This window comes from Papilio polytes, unplaced genomic scaffold, assembly GCF_000836215.1.
Source record: "Papilio polytes unplaced genomic scaffold, Ppol_1.0 DF821400.1, whole genome shotgun sequence".
In the NCBI taxonomy this organism is placed as follows: domain Eukaryota; kingdom Metazoa; phylum Arthropoda; class Insecta; order Lepidoptera; family Papilionidae; genus Papilio; species Papilio polytes.
Genome location: NW_013527804.1, coordinates 418,666 through 441,360, shown reverse-complemented (window position 1 = coordinate 441,360; position 22,695 = coordinate 418,666). Strand labels below are relative to the sequence as shown.

The following is a 22,695-nucleotide window of genomic DNA, read 5'->3' as shown; positions in this document are numbered from 1 at the left end:
AATTGTTGAATCATGTTTGTGTTTTATTTTATAACAGTGGAAGAGTCCGCTTTAACATCTTTTTTAATAATATAAGGTGGCAAACGAGCAAGCGGACACCTGAATCCACCTAAATGGAAAGCGACTCTGCCCATAGACATCCGCAATTGCAGATGCGTTGCCTACCTTTCATTGACGGAGGAGGAGACGCACATAAAGACATTTCCCCTTCCTATGCGTCTCCTCCATCGTCAAATACACTTTTCCTTTCCTCTAAATAAAAGGGTGGAAAGGGAAAGGGACTAAAATGAGGCCTCCGGCACCACACTCATCAGACGAAACGCGGAATTGCCTCCACTTCACGCCTGTTTTCTGTGTGGCCGTGGTACTACACCGGGCGAGCCGAGGAGTGCGAAGATGTTAAAGCGGGCTCTACCACTGTATATCCATCCAAACTTTTACATTTATGACAGTAAGATTAGTAAATACATCTTGTATTTGTAAAATACGTACAGAAAACGCCAACATCTGAGTTTGGCATTTAAATTTACAAACTTAAAACATAAAAACAAATAAAGTTCTTGAACAGTTTTAGTGGATGTACACTTAGTTGCATAAATATGTACACAGTACAGTAAAATACTAAATAATCACCCAAATTAATTCGCTAAAATGGCAAAGTGTGGCATTTAAACAAGTTGTAGATGTGATTTCTTATGAATATGGAAGGGAAAATAAATATGTCCCCTCCCCTGTCACATTACGTAAAATTTATATTTTATTAATGAACTAGCTTTCGCCCGCGACTCCGTCCGCGTGGAATTAAAAAAAAAACAAAAATGAATAGCCTATGTGTTCTTCCAGACTATCCTCCACATCTGTACTAAATTTCAACTAAATCCGTTCAGTCGGCTACAAACTCTAACAAACATCCATCCATCTAAACTTTCGCATTTATAACATTAATATGATAATTTATCTTCGGATCAATGTTACGTCAATGAAAACCCATCCTAACGATAACAGTTTAAATGTAATGTTATTACTCGTCATTTTTTCAAATGATAAAAATATCAACATGAAACATGACTTGATTTTTTACAACAAGCATTACGAGCTGATTTTTTTGTACTTTAGTACAATTTTGCTGATAAAATTTTATTTGTTTACGATATATCAAGTGAGTGACTACTATTCAGGTAAGATATTTTATTTTGTTTTAATTTTAAGAGTAAACATCGAGGATTGTAGTGATTTTGAAGATCTGTGACGTTATTTTTCTTTTTTTTTAACTTCAAAGGGTTCACCAAAATGATATCTGGCCGTTATTTTTCAAGAATTATACGAACTTTGTTAGTATATTTATTTTACTTTAGTTTTAATTTACAACATTTTTTTTTTAAATTACAAATAGTCGAAGATTATTTTTTTCTCCTGGTGGCGTTTTAATCGAAATTAGTTTCATATATATTAATATAGGGTTTTATAACAAAATTAAGGGGATGAATATTTTTTTATACTTTGTTTATTTTTTTATTTCAGTCGCACAATGGCTAACGAAGGTATCCCATCGCAAGAAGTTGAAGCGTTATGTAAACCTCCACACTCGTTTACCAAGGTAAGATATATGAAATACAAAAAAGGGTGCGCAGATCTTTGACTAAACTATCGCACGACTGTTGTCCGATTGTCGATTGTTTTGTTGCATAACGAATAATCGAGTAGTATGCCCACCTCCATATAAGCTAATGGGAATCAAAGTGCGACTAAACAGTTGTCCGATAGTTCAATCAAAGACGTACGGTCTTACTGTCATTCGCTGAGGAGAATGAATGTACATTTTATTATTACACAATAATAAAATATGATGTAATTTGTTTGACACTTTTTCGAGCAAATCAGAATGATAATTATTTTAAACAATTTACTATCGAATAATGATTTCAAATTACTAAATAAAATAAAAAAAACCAAACCGACTTCCAAACAATATAGAAACAAAATATTCTCAAAAATGAAATACACTAAAAAGTAAAGAAATAATTGAGGTACGAGTATCACTGTAATAAGTAGGAGTATTGTGTAATTATTATTACTTTGATGTCACTGTACTTTTGGGAAGTCGGTCAAATCACTCCCCGCTGTCTGTCCCTATGTTTAGATCTTTAAAACTAAGGAACGAATTAGATGCAGTTTTAATAGATTAATTCAAAAGGAAGTAAATATAAATATAGTAAAGAAATACTGATAATTTTAGAGGTTCCTGTGTAAATAAACATATTTTCACATCAGTATTGTAACCCGTCGTAAGAGCGTCGGTGGCTCAGTGGTTTAATCACTTGACTTGTAATCTACAGGTCTTGGGTTCGAATCCCGCCGCCATGTACCAATGTGATTTTCGATTTTTCGAATTTTTATATGTACATAATTTACCCGACGTTCTTACGGTGAAGGAAAACATCGTGATGCAACCTGCACATATCGGAGAAGAAATTCAAAGATATATGTGAAGTCAACCAACCCGCACTTTGCCAGCTTGGTTTGACTATGGCCTAGTCACCCTAACTTTAGGGTAGGTTCCGAGCCCCTCGGTGGGGACGTATAGTGAGCTGGTGATGAAATGAAATGATTGTGAACCGTGAGACAACTGTCTTCTGTCTTTTATTCTAGGGTTTCATGTGTCAACAAACAATGTACCGTATAAAGGACCCTAGAAAGTCTTTACCCTTCTACACTGAAATCCTGGGAATGACATTACTAGAACAGATACACGTTCCCGGAAGGAAATACTCCATTTTCTTCCTCGGACATGAAAACCCCGAGGATATACCAAAAGATTCCAAGGAAAGAATTATTTGGATGATGTCCAGGAAAGGAATATTGGAATTAACACAGTAAGTTTTATCCATACAAACTTTAACCCCCCCCCCCCCACTTTAAACTTTAAACTCGCTTTCAAACTAGTTTTTTTTTTGGCGACTTCTTGTGGAATTAATATAAAAAACGCAAAAAATGTAGCCTCGGTGATAATGTAGCTTTCTAATGGTAAATTTTTAAATTAAGTTGAGTAGTTTTGGAGCCTATTAAAATGTAACAATTGATTGTTACATCTTCCCGCTTTATAATATTACTAGCTGTAGCTCGCAACTTCGTCCGCGTGAAAATATAAAAATAACCTATGTTACTCACAGATAAATTGCTTTTCTAACGGTGAAAGAATTTTTAAATCGGCCCAGTAGTTTTTAAATTATTTCTATACATACAAAAATACAAATCTTTTTTCTATATAGCCTATTAATTAAATTTTAATTTTTATTCCGCAGATACGTAGTCACGGGCTATAGTTGCTAATAAGTTATTTTCGTGTATAATTCCAGTAATTGGGGCACCGAGAACGACGATTCTAGTTATCACCATGGCAACACGGAGCCTCAAGGCTTTGGACATATCGGAATTACTGTTCCCAGTCTTAAAGAAGCTTGCGCTAAGTAAGTTTACTTTATCACTTAACTTATGCTTAGACTTGTGTATGTATCTCTTAAGTAACAAGATGACACGAGCAAGGGGCCATCTAAATTCGCCGAAACAGCGAATAAATGCGTTGTTTTGTTGAATTTACAGATATAGGATATTTCCCCTTCCTACATGTCTCCTACTGTTAGGTTTCTTCTTCCAACCTTTTTAGATTTGTTATGTTTTCTTAATTCTTAACCAAGAATAAAAAAATTCTAGCCTGAGGGATAAAGCCTTTATAACATAGATTTTTAATGTGCATTTTGTCTGCATCAGAAACATAATAAATTACGAGTTTTAGGGCCTGTCCTACCACTGGCTGATAGAGGCTCAGTGTTTAAAATGACGTCACAGTCAGATAAGGTAATAAAATCCGATATCTCCATCACATTTTACACGTTGGATTGTTATCAATTTACAACTTGGTGGGACAGGCCCTTACCTATGTAATAAGAGTTTTAATTGGAACATTTATAATATTGAATACTTTATTTCAGATTCGATGAGTTGGGAGTGAAGTTCGTGCGTCGTCCTGAGGAATTTTCCGCCAAAGGTCTCGCTTTTATCGCGGACCCTGATGGATATTGGATAGAATTACTTGATGTTTATGAAATTTTGACTAATTGAATCATGGAATATCGGAGAATTACGGATTGTTAGGTAAGAAATATCTCTAAATGTCTGCTTTCGAATTGGTTATTTCCCACTTCAATTTAATCTATACTATTATAATAAAGCGTAAACAGACACTTCTTTGTTGCCTAAGATGTCAGCAATTACAGTATATTTTTGAATAACTCCTTTTTATAACATACGTCACGCTTTAGGCTTTATTTTCACGCCATTTAACTTAGGGGATAAATATTTTGGATAAATAACCCTAATGTGGGAAAGAGACCATAAGTTGCTGCCAACATCAAGGAAGCAAGATTGTCATGGTTTGTCATGTCATGTAATTTTGACATTTGCTGTTGATAATTGTACACATGTAAACAAAAAAAATTAAAATTTTCATAATTTGCGGATGAAGTCGCATGGGAATAGCTAGTGTATTTTTCATTAAAGTGACTAATTAACTAATTAACGACTCCAATTAATTAAAACCTTTAAATTTGCATTGATTTTATTAAGATAACATTTTCATTTCTTTATTTTGGATATAAAGACTTTTATGTAATCGTTTTATTTATTTTTTGGATAAGAAAGTCGTGAACTGGTGAAACGTTTTCAAAATGTGAGGCAGGAGAAAGTTTGTCGAACTAAAACAAAATAAACATCTTTCAAAACCTTAGCAATATAGTTTTATTTTTCATCAATAAATTTTTATAATTCGGATTTATCCTATAAATTAAAGAAAAGACAAAATATACTTTTATATACGACTAGCTATCGCCCGCGACACCGTCCACGCGGAATTAAAAAATACGAAAGCAAGTAGCCTATGTATTCCAGACTTTGTTTTACATCTGTGCTAAATTTCATTAAGATATGTTGAACCGTTGCAGAATGGTCGAGTAAACTTTAAAAAACTAAATTAATAAAAGTAACCTATGTGTTCTTCCAGACTATCCTCTACATCTATGTCAAATTTCATCGAGATTCGTTCAGCAGTTTAGGCTACTCTAACAGACATCCATTCAAATTTTTTCATTTGTTATATTAGTAAGATAGAAAAATTAATCATTTATTTTGGATAATATTACTACTGAAACTATATGTGACGAACTAAACGTTAAACTATAATATTTTTTTATAATTTTTCTCCTGGGTGATCACAAATTGACTTTTTTATTATTATAAACTAGCTGTTCCGTGCGACTTCGTCCGCATATAATTATGATTTTTTTTTTATTCTTTACAAGTGTCAAATTATCAATTGCAAATGTCAAAATGACATGACGATGACAAACCATGGCAACCTTGCTTCCTTAATGTTGGCAGCAACTTATGGTCTCTCTCTAAAAATTAGGGTTTTTATCCAAAATATTTACCCCCTAAAATGAATGGCGTGAAAATATATAGCCTAAAGCGTGACATAACTATAGGGCTTTTTATTAAAAAAGCAATCATTCAAAAATATCCTGTAATTGCTGACATCTCAGGCAACAAAGAAGTGTGTGTTTACGCTTTATTATAATAGTATATATTAATTCTAATTAAGGAGACTAGTTCAATATCTTTCCGTATTATAGCAATGGCTATTATTTTTCTAATCAGGCGATAAATAAATTAATATTAGATTAAATCTACTAATTAAATTTCCGTTGTTCAGACACGTTGAATTACTAAATTGGTACTCTACATAATTCCAAGACTAGTTTTAACTAGCTTCAAGTCTTAACAACGGTGACTGCTTTAAATCGTTTATTTTAAGAAAATATGTAGCCTAAACTGCTGAACGCATTTCGATTAAATTTGGCATAGATGTAGAAGATAGTGTAGGCCAGGGATGGCGAACATTTATGCATCAAAGTGCCATTTTTAAAAGAAATGTTTAATGCAGTCTTACACGTGCCATCGAATAATTTAGACTGCGATTATTGCGTCATTTTTTTGTGGCGAACGAGCAAGCCGTCATCTGAATTCGCCAAATTGGCAGAACGACCGCTACATATAGACGTTCTCAATAGCGGTTGCCTACACTTATTGACGGAGGAGCAGACGCACATAAAGCGGATATTTCCCCTTCCTACGTCTCTTCCACCGTCAAATCCACTTTCCCTTTCCATTCTATTCTTATACGAAAAAGGGTAGAAAGGAAAAGGGACTAAAGTTGAGCCTCCGGCACAACACTTATAGGACGAAACGCGGAATTGCTTCCACTTCACGCCTGTCTTCTGTGTGGTCGTGTGATGTTACAGCGGCCTCTACCTTTATCAATTCCAAAGTGCATCTACTTCACAATTTTTCGTAGTGTTTTTATTATTATCGACATAAAATATTATGTCATGTGCTATTACAACACACATGCCAGTGATTCGCCACCTCTGTCCTACGAACACGTGGGCTTTCTTTTTTTTAAATCTACGCAAAAAGTTTTTATAGTTAGGTTAAAAGGTTAGAGTAAAAAAACGTGTATCCATTTCCGTAACTTTGTTCTCCGTTACAGTTTGTTGATCGCGACAAAACATTTTTAGTGTATATAATATGCGTAATTATACGCCCGTGAGAAACTTATTATATTTTAGTAATCGATTAGTAACGCATCCAAGGCTATATAGAGATGTTAGTTGAAGTCTGTAGTAAGCATGAAGACTCTATGGAGGTTTACTGTTTCAGTTTTATTTACCTGTGTCATATCTACGGTTGTGAGTATTCATTTTAAGTATTAGTATTATTTGTATTATTTACGAGTATTTTTATTATTATTTAACCTAAAATTGAATGGTTAAACTCTTTCTAATGAGTACAAATTATATTTTTTTATGTATATTAAAATGTAGTCGAAGTAATAAATTGTATTTATGAAATTAGGTTTACAACTAATCGTTAATAAAATAAATATTAAGTATGATTTGTTTGGTAATTAAAACGAGAATATTTTAGTATATTTGTTGAGATGATAATTTTATATTTATATCTTGATATTTTTTTAATATAATTAGTTATTTATTTTGTTGAAGATTTGTGAAATTTTAACCAAAGTTTTTTAAAAACCTACACTGAATGGATAAAGTTTTATAACCTGCACTCATTAATATTAATCGTAATTAATTTTAATATAAAATAATTCAATAATCAAGTAATCACAATTTTAAAAAACTTTAGTAAATATTATATTTCTAGAAAACATCAGAGAGCGAAGAAGTTTTAGATGACTTTCCTTTACCGGAAACAATTGCCAGCGATGAAAATGATTCCAAATTAAGAAACGAAGAAATAAACATACAAGATGATTATTTAAAAAACTTAAACGATGATTACCAAAAACGCACTCGATTGCAGACAATACATGAGAATTTAGCAACGAAATTACAAAAAGCACTCGTTAAGAAATTAAAAAGCCCCGAATATAGTCAAAGACTTAATTTGACAGCAGTTGAAAAGTTTCTATCACATGATGATATACCAAATGGAAGAAGAAGTTTTAATAGAGACCCAGAATCCATAGACGAAGAAAACCATAATGGATTAAGTGACGGTAGGCGGAATTACGTTAAAAAAGTAACTTATGTAATACGTCATCCTGTTAGCAGTCAAGTGATAAATCTCAACGATGAAAATCTACAGGATTTACAAGCTGTTAATGTCGCAGGCACAAGAGCTGGATATACTGTTGTTACAAATAATAATGCTATAAAAATCCCGCATCAATCATATGATTATTTAAATAATCCGAAAATTCATATATCTTCTTTACCTTATTATGTATATGAACAGCCTTATATGGATTTTACAAACCCCATTAAAATGTACTTCAATTATTATCCAGGAAACAGATATATCAAGTTTAACAATAACTTCTTTGATTATACAAATCACGTGAAAGCACAAAACCATTTGAATGATTACAAACAAGTCACAGATTATGTAATAAATTTAATGACCGCAGATAATTACGTCAATCGAAATGTAATTCAAATTTTGAAAAGCGCTAATGATTTGAATTTAGCTGAAATTAACAATTTCGATAGTTCACAAATGGTGAAGATTGATAAAAGTGATTTGATACATTTAAAAAGATACGTTATTTTGATATTAAACAAATACGGAATGACTCCATTTGTTTTTAAACTTTTGGAATATGTTAACCTTCTTGAAGGGAGACCGAGGAATGAAGTTTACTTGGTCTTCAAGATTCTGAGCAATCAACAAGCTGTTTATGGTTTAAATAAAGTTGAATCCGATCAATTAAAAGCACATTTACAATATCTGTTAAATGAATACGGAAAGAGTCCTTACATTTCTCCATTCGTAAGAAATATTGGAGGTTTACAATATGAAACGAAAGGGAATATTTTATATTACTTTGATTTTGGCGATCTTGATCCTTCGCGCAATTTAAATACAGAATACATGAGAAAAATATATTTACATTTAACTCAAATATACAGGAATAATAAAAATATACAACAAATATTACAAAACATCAATAGAATATACGACAATCGTTACGGCTTAATTGTATTACCAAAATTAGATTTAAATGATTATCAGAATTTGTATTATTTGAGTCAAAATGACTTATATCTTTTAGCAAAATATATATCACAGATACAAAGACAAAGAGGGGATCATACTTATCTAAAGGAATTATTAATTTATCTGAATAAACTACAAACTTTAGAGACACCGACCGAAATAAAAGTGATCAAAGATGTTCATAACGAAATCAAAGGATTAGATCTAACAGGACTTTATAAAATACTAACAGACATTAATAACATAAATGGTCTAAAACCAGAAATAACTGTGATAATAAATCGATTGATAAATATAAAAACAGTAAAATTAAATGATAGAGATAAAATTATTAAAGATTTGAAAGCATTAAAAGATTATTTACTTCAACATCAAATGTATATATACGATCAATTGTTAATCAAAGTTTTATATGAATTAAATAACTTGAGAAAAGATGAAGAGTTACCTCCAATAGAAGATAATGAAAAATGGATTAACATCAAAGTTCAAGATTTGGAACTTATGTACCAATATTTAATGAGCAATGCAAAGTTTAAAAACAATCCATATATAATAATGTTTGTTAACGAAATAATACAAATCATTCAACAAGCTAAATTAAATCCACATGCAAACATAACTTATAAATTTAGATATTCAGATTTACAGAAACTTTATAATAATATACATCTTTATGTGGAAGACAAAAAAAATCCAATAAACGTTTTGATATTACATTATTTGGATCAAGGCGATGGTAAAGATATTCCAAAACATCGTAACGAAACAATACCAAATGCTGATTTACATCTATTAAAAGAATATTTCGGTGATAATCAAATTAATTTGAACATTATTTATAAATATGTACTATACCAAATTGAAAAAGGCAATCAAAACGAAGTGTTACTTGAATTATTACAACTTTTAAAGACAACATTGTTATTACCGAACGGAAAACTTAAAATTAATTACATCAATTTGAATGAAACACAACCTTATGAAATCGATTCGAACGATTTACAAAAACTTTATTTATATTTACAAAAACTTATAGAAGATAATCTTATAAGCGTCGATTTATTAGAATTCTACAGAAGAGAAAATAAAAAACACAAACTTGATGTAGAAATATTTTATAACGCAACAAAAGAATCATTGAATAGACTAAGAAACTTTTTATTGGTGTTAATCAAAGAACATGGAGAAAATCCGTACATTCTTGAACTTATAATAGAAATTAATAGTATACTAGAAATTCCTGATAATGACAAGTACATACTAAACAATAACTACCCAGAAGTAAATGAAGAGGACTTGGCTTTATTGATTAAATATTTTTCAGTAGTTAATTTAACCGACAACAATAACGCCATAATTAATATTCTTGAATACTTACAAGATATTAAAGATAATATCGAAAAAGTACACACTAAAGATTGGGTTAACATAAATGTACAAGATCTAGAAGAAATATATCAATACTTACTAGGCAAAGAAAAGTTCCTACATAGTCCTTATTTAGTTCTCTTCGTTAATGAAATATTACCACTAATACAACGAGGAAAACAAAACCCATATGAGAAAATAAATTACAAATTCAAATACGAGGATTTACTGCAACTTTATAATTTAATTCTATCAGATGAGAGAGATAAAGAAAATCCTGTATACATTAAGATATTGAATTATTTAAACATCGATACCGACGATACGAAAACAAACAATGGAACAATACCAAATGTTGATTTATATATCTTAAAAGAATATTTCGGCGATCAAATAAATTTGGATCTACTCTATAAATTCCTAACACACGAAGTTGAATCCGGTAAACCAGATGATTTGATATTTGAATTGTTACAATTTATAAAGAAAACTTTCATTTTACCAAACGGTCAGCTTTTAATTAAAACAATCAATTTGGATGACACAAAACCTCTTGATGTAATCCAAGCAAAGGATTTACAAATACTATATTTGTTTTTGCAAAAACTAATAGAACACGACGTTTTTAGCGTTAAATTATTAGAATATATGGAAAAACAGAAGCAGAAAGAAAAATTGATACTAGAAATATTCTCCGACGTTCCTAAAGATACTTTGATTAGAATACGAAACTATTTACTGATATTGCTCAATGATATAGGAGAAAATCAATTTATTCTCGATATATTCTTTGAGATAAATAGTATATTGGGTATTCCCAGAAGTTATGATAAACATGAACGTGCATTGAACGGAACAGAATATGAAATAAACGAAGTTGGAATAGAATTACTTATAAAATACTTCACTGAAATAAATGAATCTGGAGATAACAGTGATCTTATTACCATATTTACCTACTTATATGAAACTCAAAATAGAATATACGCAGAAAATAATACAAAAGATAAATTGATCTATATAAACGTAAACGACCTGAAAGAAATTTATGAATACTTATTAGGGAAAGAGAAATTCATCAATAGTCCTTATTTAGTGATATTTATCAACGAAATTCTACCATTAATACAACAAGGAGAACTAAATCCGTATGAAAATTTAGCTAAAAAGATTAAACATATAGATCTACAGACAATTTTCAATCTAATCGTCTCACAAGAGAGAGACAAAGAAAATCCTATATACAAGAAGATTCTGAAATATTTGGACCAATACAAAGATAAAAACAATAATGGAACACAAAATGTTGATTTACACGTGTTGCATGAATATTTTGGAGAGGATCAAGTTAATTTAGATATTGTTTATAAGTTTTTGGTACATGAAATTAATTCTGGTAATACAAATGCAGTATTAACTGAGCTTTTACAATTTATGAAAAATACACTACTGCTACCAAACGGTTTACTAAAAATAAAAATTATTTACTTCAATCAACCTGAACTCACTGGTCAAATAACTTTGAGAGATTTACAAAAACTTTATTTCTATCTGCAAAAACTAATGGAAGATGATGTTACAAGAATTAAATTATTGGATTACACCAAAACCTATAGAAAAATTTTTGAATTATTATCCAATGCTTCTAAAGTATCGTTGAATAGAATAAGGAACTTTTTACTCATTTTAATGAAAGAACTAGGTGAAAATCCATACATTGCTGAAGTATTATCTGAAGTTAATATAATTTTAGGAATTCCTGAAAGTAAAAATGACCAATTGTATTTATTAAATGGTACAAAACCTGAAGTTAAAGAAGAAGACTTAAAATTATTGATAGAGTATTTTACTTTAATTAATTCATCTAATAAAACCACGGATGTTATAAAAATTCTAGAATTCCTACACGAAACTGAAGTAAACAATAAAAAGGAAGAGGACGAATTTAATCAACAATGGGTATACTTTAATGCTGAAGAACTACAAGAATTATATCAATACCTATTAGGTAAAGAGTCATTCATAAATAGTCCATATTCAGTACTATTTGTTAATGAAATATTACCATTTATACATAAAGCTAAACAACGCACATATGAAAATTTACTTTATAAATTTAAATATAAAGATCTGTTGAACCTCTATAAAACAGTTATATCACACGAGAAAGACAAAGAAAATCCTGTTTACATAATGGTTTTGGAATATCTGGATGATTTCACAGATGATACTAAAACAGAGAATGGAGTGACGCCAGATGTTGATTTTGATATATTAAATGAATTTTTTGAAGATAAAAGAATAGATTTAGAAATCCTTTATAAGTTCCTTTCACATGAAATTGAATCAGGAAGTCATAGCAAAGTGCTAGTACAGTTATTGCAACTTATAAAGAGAACTCTATTATTACCGAACGGTCAACTTAAAGTTCAATTTATCCATATAAATGGCACTGATCCCAATATCCATCCAAATGACTTGCAGAGGCTTTATTTCTATTTACAAAAACTCATAGAAAACGAGATATTAAGTATTGAATTTCTAGATTATATTAAAAAATACAAACAGAAACAAAAAGATATGCATAACATTTTAATTGATGTTAATCCTGAATCTTTGATTAGAATTCGAAACTTTCTATTAGTTCTTATAAAAGAATTGGGTGAAAATCCATTTGTTGTTGATATATTACATGAGATAAATCATATAATAGGTGTTCCAGAGAGTGATAAGCAACCTCAAATTTTGAACGGTACAGATTATCAAGTGAACGAAAAAGACTTGGAACTACTAATAAAATATTTCACCGAAATTAACATTTATGGTAAAAACAGTGATCTTATTAAAATACTTGATTATGTACAAGATAATAAAGAAAATGTCAAACATAACAAACAAGATTCTAATGGTCAATGGGTTTCCGTAAATGTTCATGAATTGGAAGTGATTTATCAATATTTATTAAGCAAAGAAAAGTTTTTAAACAGTCCTTATGCTGCCCTATTTATTAATGAAATACGACCACTTGTACAACTAGGAAAAGAACATCCAAATGAAGTTGTTATTTACAAATTCAGAGCCATGGATTTACTAAATATTTACAAATTCCTCATATCTCAAGAAAACGACAAAGAAAATCCCATATTCATTAAAATATTACATTATTTGGAACAAGCTACGAATGTTACAAAACATGACAACGGAACAAAGGTAGATCTACATGTTTTAAAGGAATATTTCGGAGATAATCAAATTAATTTAGATATTATTTATAAGTTCTTATTACATAAAATTAAAACTGGCAACCCATCGACAATGTTAGTTGAATTATTAGAAGTTTTAAAAAGAATTCAGTTACCAAACGGTGAACTCAAAATTAAAGTTATCAATTTAAATGAAAGTGTACCCAAACAAATTAATCCAAACGATTTAGAAGAGATTTACCTATATTTACAAAGAATTATAAATGACAACACTCTAAGCATTGATTTATTGGAATATTACACAAAGAATGTGGAACAATATAAACAGATAATAGAATTATTATCTAAAACACCAAAAGAATCTTTAAACAGACTAAGAAACTATTTGCTAATTTTGGTCAAAGAAGGTGATGGAAACTCTATAATTTTAGAAATAATACTTGAAATTAACCGAATACTAGGTTTTCCCGAAAATGATGACAAACAAAGATACGATAAGAATGTAGATGAAAATGATCTAGAAATATTAGAAAAAGCTTTATCTCTAATTAACGGACTCGAAGATGTCGATATTATGAAGATTATTGAAAAGATAATAAAAACTAAGACAGTAATAAAAGAAGAACAAGAAAAAGCAACGGAATCCAAATTATTTAAAACCTATGTCTTAGATATTATTAATAACAAAAACAATAGTCCAGATGTAAAGTTTATACTTGAATATTTATTGAAGAATGGACTCAATGGCTTAAATCAAGTGGATAGTTATTCAGATTTTGATTTAGTTCTAAATGAAGCTATAGCAAACCTCAGACTAGAAGATTTAAATGTACTGGAAAAATATTTACAAATGTTAATTCACAAATTTAAACCAGTTTATCTCGTCGAAATATTATTGCCTCATGTTAATAAAACAATAAAAGATAAGAAGGAAACTATCAACAAACCTTCAAATGATACCTTAATTGTGAATGTTACAAGCCATGATTTAGATGTTTTTAATAAATATCTATTGGAATTAATAAAACTTTATGGTGAAAATCCTAATATAATGCAAATAATATACAAAATAAACAACATTAAAGAGAGACCGAATACAGAAAATGATTGGATCAACCTAATAAATAATACGAATATGGTTCCAACAATAAAAGTCGACGATATAAATGAAATCATAAAATATTTATTAGATCTTATAAAAAAACAAGGTGTAACACCACAATTGATAAAAATATTACTAGATTTTAGTAAAATATCAAAAGAGACAATAGAAGTTACAAATAGGAAGGTTACTCCTCTAAATAGTACACATACATTAGTTGTTTTAAACAATAACGATGTTAACAAAATAAAATCATATTTAGTTAAAATCATCAACGATTACGGATCCAATCCATATTTAGTGAATATATTGAAAGTGTTAAGTCCAAAAAGACAAGATAACGATACGAACAAAAACCAAACTAATGTTTACACATTTAAAAAACTAAATCAGAACGATTTGAAAATTCTGACTCAATATATTTTACAATTAATCAATAAAGGTGCAAGTCCAGAGATCATAGAAATTCTTAATTTTATATACGAAGTCAACGAAGGTGTTAATGACGAAGGGAAAGAAAATAACAAAGAACAATACGTTCTAGAAATTTCTAAGGAAATCAAGAAACTACAGGATAACAACATAATACAAACTATGAGAAACATGGACAGAAATTCTCTAATCAATTTATACATTGATATGTTAGAAATAATTTTCAATAATCAAAATATAAATAACGATCTCACAAGAATTATGGTAAAACTACTCGAAATGTACAAGAAAGAAGATTCTCCAATAAAGAAATATATCATACTTAAATGGTATGAATATTTAATACGAAATAAAGGAGTATCGTATAAAACCTTGAGGAATCCCGATTTTATAAACAATTTATTGGAACTAGATGTCAATAAAGGAAATGATGAACACATTATTATAGTAAGTATCCGTTTAATATTAGTAGGCTTAATATCAATGCTGCCAATTATATGTAGTTATAAAGAACACAAACACTTTCGGCCAAAAACTAGCTTTGAAAAAGAGTTACAGCCATGTATAGCCTTTATTTATAAAGGGATTAGAAAATTAGTAGTGATTCTCTACTTTTTTTTAGAATCCAAGCCATCAAAAATTATTGGTCTTTTTCTACTTCATACCTTTCAGATAACTTTAAACTATAATGCATTTTAATATTATTTCTCTTACAGACAACTGAAAACAAAACAATCGTTACGCCACATGATTATTCTTCAGATATTGATAAAATATTAAGCGAACTTATAGATAATACTTTAAGAGACAAACCAACGAATGATTTATCAGAAGAAGATAGTAGAAAAATGAATGACAATACAGAAAGTGAACCCGATCTACGTAACAGAATAAAAGAGACCAAAAATGAAAGAAAATCCTGCATACAAGAGAAGAGTAAATCCAAAAATATCGTAAAAGTCTTCAACAAAATAAAGAAAGAACATCGACATGATGTAGATATTTCTAACGATGATTTAGAAAGAATGTTTGATATTATTGTTGTTTTTGCAAAGCAATTAAAACAAGAAAAACATAAAAGAAGAATACCGATTAGATTAGTATTAGACGAGTTAGAACATAGACTATTATCAGAACATACGAGATGTGAACAATCGGACACAGTGAAGCAGATAATTTCAACAGTCGTAGTACATTTGCGTGATATCATATCTTATTTGAAATCTGCCAATTTTTCAAAAGACGAAATAATGAAAATCCTCAAATCAACTCTTGAAGACGATATTATGCCTGATATTAAAGCTATCAGTGTTCAAGAATGTACTGCTGCAGCTAACAAAGAAATTTTAGAGGCACTATTATCTAACATTTATGTAAATACTTATGAATAAGATGACAATATGGAATTAATAATATTTTTTTTTTTATAAAATATAAGGTGGCAAACGAGCAAGCGGCCTGAATCCACTGAAATGGAAAGCGACCGCTGCCCATAAACATACGCAATTGCAGATGCGTTGCCTACCCATAATTGACGGAGGAGGAGACACACATAAAGAGGATATGGCCCCTACCTATGCATCTCCTCCACCGTCAAATCCACTTTTCCTTCCCATCCTTTCCCCTTAAGAAAAGGGTGGAAAGGAAAAGGGACTCAAATTAGGCCTCCGGCACCACACTCATCAAACGAAACGCGAAATTGCTTTCACTTCACGCCTGTTTTCTGTGTGTTTGTGGTATTACACCGGGTGACCGGCCCATTCGTGCGAAGATGTAAAAGCGTGCTCTACCACTGTATTAAAAAGAAAAGTTATCGACTCTGGATTAAATATCACTAAACTAAGTAATTTGTCTGCTAAAACAGAAACCCAATAATAAACACAATAAATATTTACAGTTAAGTTAATTTAAAAGAAATAATAATTTTTATCAAACATAATACTTTTTTATTTACACAATTTCCTTTCTTATTAATTCAAAGACAATTTCTAGAAAAGCAAGCATACTATCGTCAGGTCATATACCTCCCCACTATTATCTTGGGTGAACATAAACAACGCTGGCCAACTGCGGGTTGCCTTCGGACATACATTTATATTTCTTATTTGCAGGTTCGATGCTTTCTTTACCAAATTCACAAAAACACGATCTAATTTATACTAATACTAGCTTTCGCCCGCGACTCCGTCCACGTGGAATTAAAAAAAAACGAAAGTGAGTAGCCTATGTGTTATGACTATCCTCTACAACTATGCCAAATTTCATCGAGATCCGTTCAGCCATTTAGGCTACAAACTCTAACAAACATCCATCCATCTAAACTTTCGCATTTATAATATTATAGTTAGATTTTAAAGAGGAAAGATTTTTATTTTTGGATTTTGTACGTATTGGAATAACTCTAAAACTACTGAACCGATTTAAAAAATTCTTTAACCATTAAAAAGCTACGTTATCATTGAGTAACATAGGCTATATTTGTTCATTTCACGAGGGCGAAACGCGAGCAACAGATATTTGCCGTGAATTTTCACATTCATAGAAAGCTTCGAATATAAAAAAGTTGATTTAAAATCGCAACAGAAATTAGAATTGTTAATTGTTTCCAATACTGCACTGTGTTATTCCATCTTTATGGTAGTTTGGAATATCAGGTACGAGTGTAAAAAACACAGTTTAAAGTATTTGATTATGAGTTTATGAGGGAGCGAGGCACACCCCTAGCGTTGGGCCCAAGTGTGAAATTTGCATTTAACTTCGAACCTACAGAAAATCTTACTGGTACTGGTGACGTTAACTTTCTAAGAAAAACGAATTACTATAAATAAATTAAATAATGTGTATCTGCTTTTCATTTATCCCTATTATACGTTCATAATTAAAATAAAGTATGTATGAAGTAGATACGCGAGATTAGTATATGTCAAAGATAGGGGTGGTAAAGCAATGGCAGAACACATTTTGGGCACATCTCTGATTACAAAATTATGTACTACGAAAAAATGATAATTGGATATTATATAAGGGAACGTGAAGTGATCCATACGTTACAGCATAGTACGAAAAAATAACTAAGTCTAAAACCATTTAACGATTAATTAGTACTGGTACAATACTGAAGGTACTGGTTATATTTTTTTAGAAAAAATGGCATGTTCATGGTTATGATGTCACGTAACGGTTTTCCACCCCTGGTCTAAACGTTACTGTATTAAACATGTAACTGCAAAATGAATTAAGTGTAATTAGCTTTCGCCTGCAACTCCGTCCGCGTGGAATTTTAAAAAACAAAAGTGAATAGCCTATGTGTTCTTCCAGACTATCCTCTACGTCTATGCCAAATTACTTCGAGATCCGTTCAGCCGTTTAGATTACAAACTCTAACAAACATCCATCCATCTAAACTTTTGCATTTCTAATATTAGTAAGATTGAATCTGTGGAATAAATTACGTTAAAATCTAATAATTTGCTTCCCATAAAATTATTTTCAAAATCACGTGGGACGATTGAAGAGGAATACAATGTTTTCTCAACGATTTCAAAATAAATTGAGTACTGTTTATTTTTTAAAATAAAGGCTATTAAAGTTACAATAAAAATTCTATCAGTATTATAACTCTGCGAAAGTAAGCAGACAGATAATTATTTATATTTATTAATAGGTAACTATCGCCCACGAGCCCGTCCACGATGTTTTAAAAATCTTAATTAGTATATTTGTTTTTCCAGAATGTTCTACATCTATGCCTTTCAGACACATCCGTTGACCCGTTCTGGAGACACGTAACAAACGTCCAATCATAAATGTACCATAAATTTTCACATTTACATTATTAGTGGGATAATCAGTAATTTTTAATCCTTCGTTATAGTTTAAAATGATACACTAGTAATGTTGTCTGTATTGTTTTTGTTTATAGTAAACTAGTGTTATACGCGACTTCGCCTGCGTGTAATTAAAAAAAGTAATCTAAATATTGCCTATGATAATCAGTGATAATGTAGCTTTTTAACGGTGCAAGAATTTTATAAATCGGTCTAGTAGTTTTTGAGTTATTTCAATACATACAAAAATCCAAAAATACAAATCTTTCCTCTTTATTATATTGTATAGATGTATAGATTTAAATTACTACTTGCTTAGATGTATGAATTCGTTGATAGGTGGCGCTAGGGCCGCGTCAATTAAAATTTAAAATCTCTTCCTATCTCTTTGAGTTTTTGGAGTGACTTGTATAGTAGTTTTCATCAGTCACACCTTGGTGTATAAATTAACATATTTTGCTATATAGCTTTGTTATTTTAATTGCTACAACTACCATAATTGGTATTTGTTAAACTTTTAATTTATTACTAGTAATTATATGTCGTACTTCTAGTTAATGTAATAATAGCCACTGAATTTCACAGTTACTAATTTGAGTAGTAGTTGCTAATTTGACTACTTTACTCGAGACGTTTAATTGATCGGAAGCCGAAGTGGGAATATGTTGCTAAAACTGTTTTTGTTTTTATTTTTTACTTATCCAGTACTTTCACAATATGAGGTAAGAATAAGATGGCTCCTAAATAAATACACAAAATTTAGTCTTTTTTTTTAATATGAAGTACTTTTGTTAATTTGAAAACTTAAAATAAACGACAAGAAGCAAAAAATGTGGTTGTCGTAATTCGTTGCTTTTACGTATTAATGTCCTGGTAAAATATGCGTTATTTGAACTACATCTTTCAATGTAGCAATTCTCGTTTTATCCTAGTTACTCAAGATTTATTCTAGTTTATTTTATATTAATTATAAAAATTTTTGATATATTACGAGTTATTTTTTTAAACAATTGCAGATTAATCCGATTATTCCCGTACAATTTCAACCAAAAATTGAAGAGCGAAATGAACAAAGCGGTTTTAATAACTCCGAAGTAAGTTAACCTTACGTGTCTTACATCGTTAATGTTATTGACCATTTTATAGTTAATATTTACTTGTATTCTTTTTCCACAGAACCTAGCAGCACCATTGTTTAAACAAGAAACTTCTTTATGTCCAGCAAATGAAGTTTTGATTCAAATTCAAAACATACTCATGAAATTACTGGGTAATGAAGATGAAGAAAATTTAAAAGTGACAGATAAATTTATTGGGCTTTTAAATAAAGAAACTCCACTAAATTTAGATAAAGTTCAAAATGTGCTTCCCCTAATTAAAGGAAATTCGCTAAGACAGTTACTAGAAAACAATCATTTGAACAGCAATTTTAAAACAAAAGTAATAGTACATTACGAAATACCTAATGAATCTGAATTCAATTGTAAACAAGCTCTTTCAAATATTCTACGAGTTTTGAAGAATGCAAATTTAATTCACGATTCCTATCGTTCTTGTGGACCATATGATATTAATTGCCCAAAAGAAAACATACTAGATATGAAAAACATCGGTAACCAAAATGTTTTCACGACAAATATAAACCAAGGGAATAACAATTATCTACCAAATATAATGGATAATCAGAAATTACCTGATTCGTTGTTAGCATCAGAACATAATTTAAATACAATCTTAAAATATCTGGCATTGAAAAGGAATCCAGATTTAAAAACATTTGAACATTACGGACAAAAACAGCAACGTTTCAATGATATAAACCCAAAAGAAACGCCACAATCTATTGAGAAATTAACACAAGCTTTTAACAAAGAAGCTACAAAATTTGATCATAATATACAAACAAATCATTCAGATAAAAGTACTCCTTATCAGTTACATATAACAGAAAACATTATACCACCTACAAACGTAAAAGAAATTAACCAAAAGGTAAACATAAGTGAAATTTTCGCAGATAATTCCAAACTAAATACACAAGTTTTTGAAAACAATAGAAATCAGGCTTTAAATATCGATGAAAAGCCAGATGATGTACTAGTGACAGTCACAAATGATGGTAAAATAGTCTCCGTGTATCCTTCAAAAACTAAATTATACGGACAGGGACAAAACAATTTTGTAAATGACAAATTTCTGGCTGATCATACTCAGTTTCAAAACAAGGAAAGTGTAGCGAGTCATGTGAAAAATCTTTTAAATCAGTATCTACAAGGAAATGTTAACAATCTCCCGAATGATAAAATGGATGCATTACTAGCTGTATTAAAAACAGAAGGATCTAAATCTCAATATAAGGAATTTGCACAAGATTTGATAAACAGAAATGAGCACGTAACGCCATATTACGTAAACCCGAACTTAACTCCTAATATTAATCAATATCCTACGACAAATCCGGGTCTTAGTAATTCTGTACGTCAATTTCCATACAAAGGACTAAACAACCAATTGCATGCAAACTTAAACGTTTTTAATCAAATCTCAAATCAAGAAAATCTGTTAAATCAACACTTACTCTACCAACCTTACATCACTGGCAACCCTTACGTTAATTCTAAATTAGTTGATTATGAAAAACATGTAAACGAATTGCACGCACCTTACAATTTAGATAATTCGCAACGGTTTGTTGGTGAAACTAATCAAGGTAAATTGAATTCAGAATCCGATAATTCTGGTGTCGTAGAATTAACTTATTTATTAAAGCGACCTCATCCAGTAGTATATCAACCAGTATATTATGTAAAATATCGATTACCTTATGACTCTTTTGTAAATAATCTTCGAGATTTAGTTCGAAGGCAGCCACAATTGAGATCGAATCGTGCTAAACTATACCAAGAGTTACTAGCATTATCTAAAGTAGCAGATGTTTCGCCGAATTTAAAAGGATTAGGTCAACAACAATTACTACAAATGGTAGCTAATAATGGTGCTTTAGTAAAAACTAAAGTTTTAAAAGTGAATGAAACACAATTGGATAAACAATTAAAAACCGTACAAGATTTAAATTCAAAATTAACGCCAACGGAATTAGGCAACGAATATAAGGGTGAGCCAGTTGTCAATGAAGTAAGTATGTTGAACAAAACGATAGAAGTTGTTTTGAATAATACACAATTTGGAGAATTAGAAAACTTTGAAAGAGCGAAACAAACTCCGTCTAGTTTAGACGAAAAAAATATTTTTGATTTGTACAAAACGCCAACAAACAAGTACCTTTTTAGTAAAGACAAAAATCCTAGCAACTCAATATACTCGCTGGTGTAATTCTCAAAATTTCGGTGAATAAAATAAATGACAAGAAAAATATGTTGGCTTTTTAATTTTTAAACATCTTCTTTTAAACATTTTCTCTTTCTTTTTTTCTGACTTATGTAAGTACGGGAGTTTCATTGAACTTTTTTTTTTTTTTTATAACATAAGGTGGCAAACGAGCAAGCGGCCACCTGAAACCGCCAAAATGGCGAAGCGACCGCTGCCCATAGACATCCGCAATTGCAGATGCGTTGCCTACCCTTATACGACGGAGGAGGAGACGCACATAAAGAGGATATTTACCCTTCCTATGCATCTTCTCCACCGTCAAATCGACTTCCTCTTCCCAACCTCTCCTAATAAGAAAAGGGTGGTAAAGAGAAAAGGACTTAAATTAGGCCTCCGGTACGACACTCATCAGACGAAACACGGAATTGCTTCCATTTCACGCCAGACTTCTGTGTGGTCGTGGTATTACACCGGGCGTGCCGGCCCATTCGTGCTAAGATGTTAAAGCGGGCACTACCACTGTTAAGTCAACTTCTATTGAGAAGAGGGGCTAACGCTTCTAACAAGTCACAAGGCGGTTAATAGAAATTTTCAATTAGCGCGGTCCTGTAATACTTCACTCGTGTCGTTCACATTAATTAAACTTTAGATACTTCATAAAATGTATCTAGAATTAAAGTATAGTTTTTTAATTATTTCGCAAAGCTTTTTTTACACATTTTTTAACAATGTTTTTTTACTATGGCAACATAAAATCATTTTGAACTGGTAACATTTTGTTGATGGTAACACTTTT

General features: G+C 30.5%; 1 protein-coding gene across 1 annotated transcript; it reads left to right on the top strand.

The window, feature by feature from the left end:
* The first annotated feature begins 1,231 nt into the window (after positions 1-1,231).
* LOC106108687 lies at positions 1,232-21,902 on the top strand. The gene is made up of 13 exons (XM_013289945.1): positions 1,232-1,331; positions 1,522-1,597; positions 2,650-2,873; positions 3,357-3,467; positions 3,990-4,095; positions 7,279-8,422; positions 9,815-12,358; positions 12,719-12,927; positions 13,537-14,496; positions 15,459-15,695; positions 19,586-19,663; positions 19,746-19,865; positions 20,256-21,902. Exons 1-13 carry the CDS (start codon positions 1,291-1,293, stop codon positions 21,900-21,902), a joined length of 7,497 nt encoding a protein of 2,498 aa, XP_013145399.1. The 5' UTR covers positions 1,232-1,290.
* The last annotated feature ends 793 nt before the right edge of the window (positions 21,903-22,695 follow it).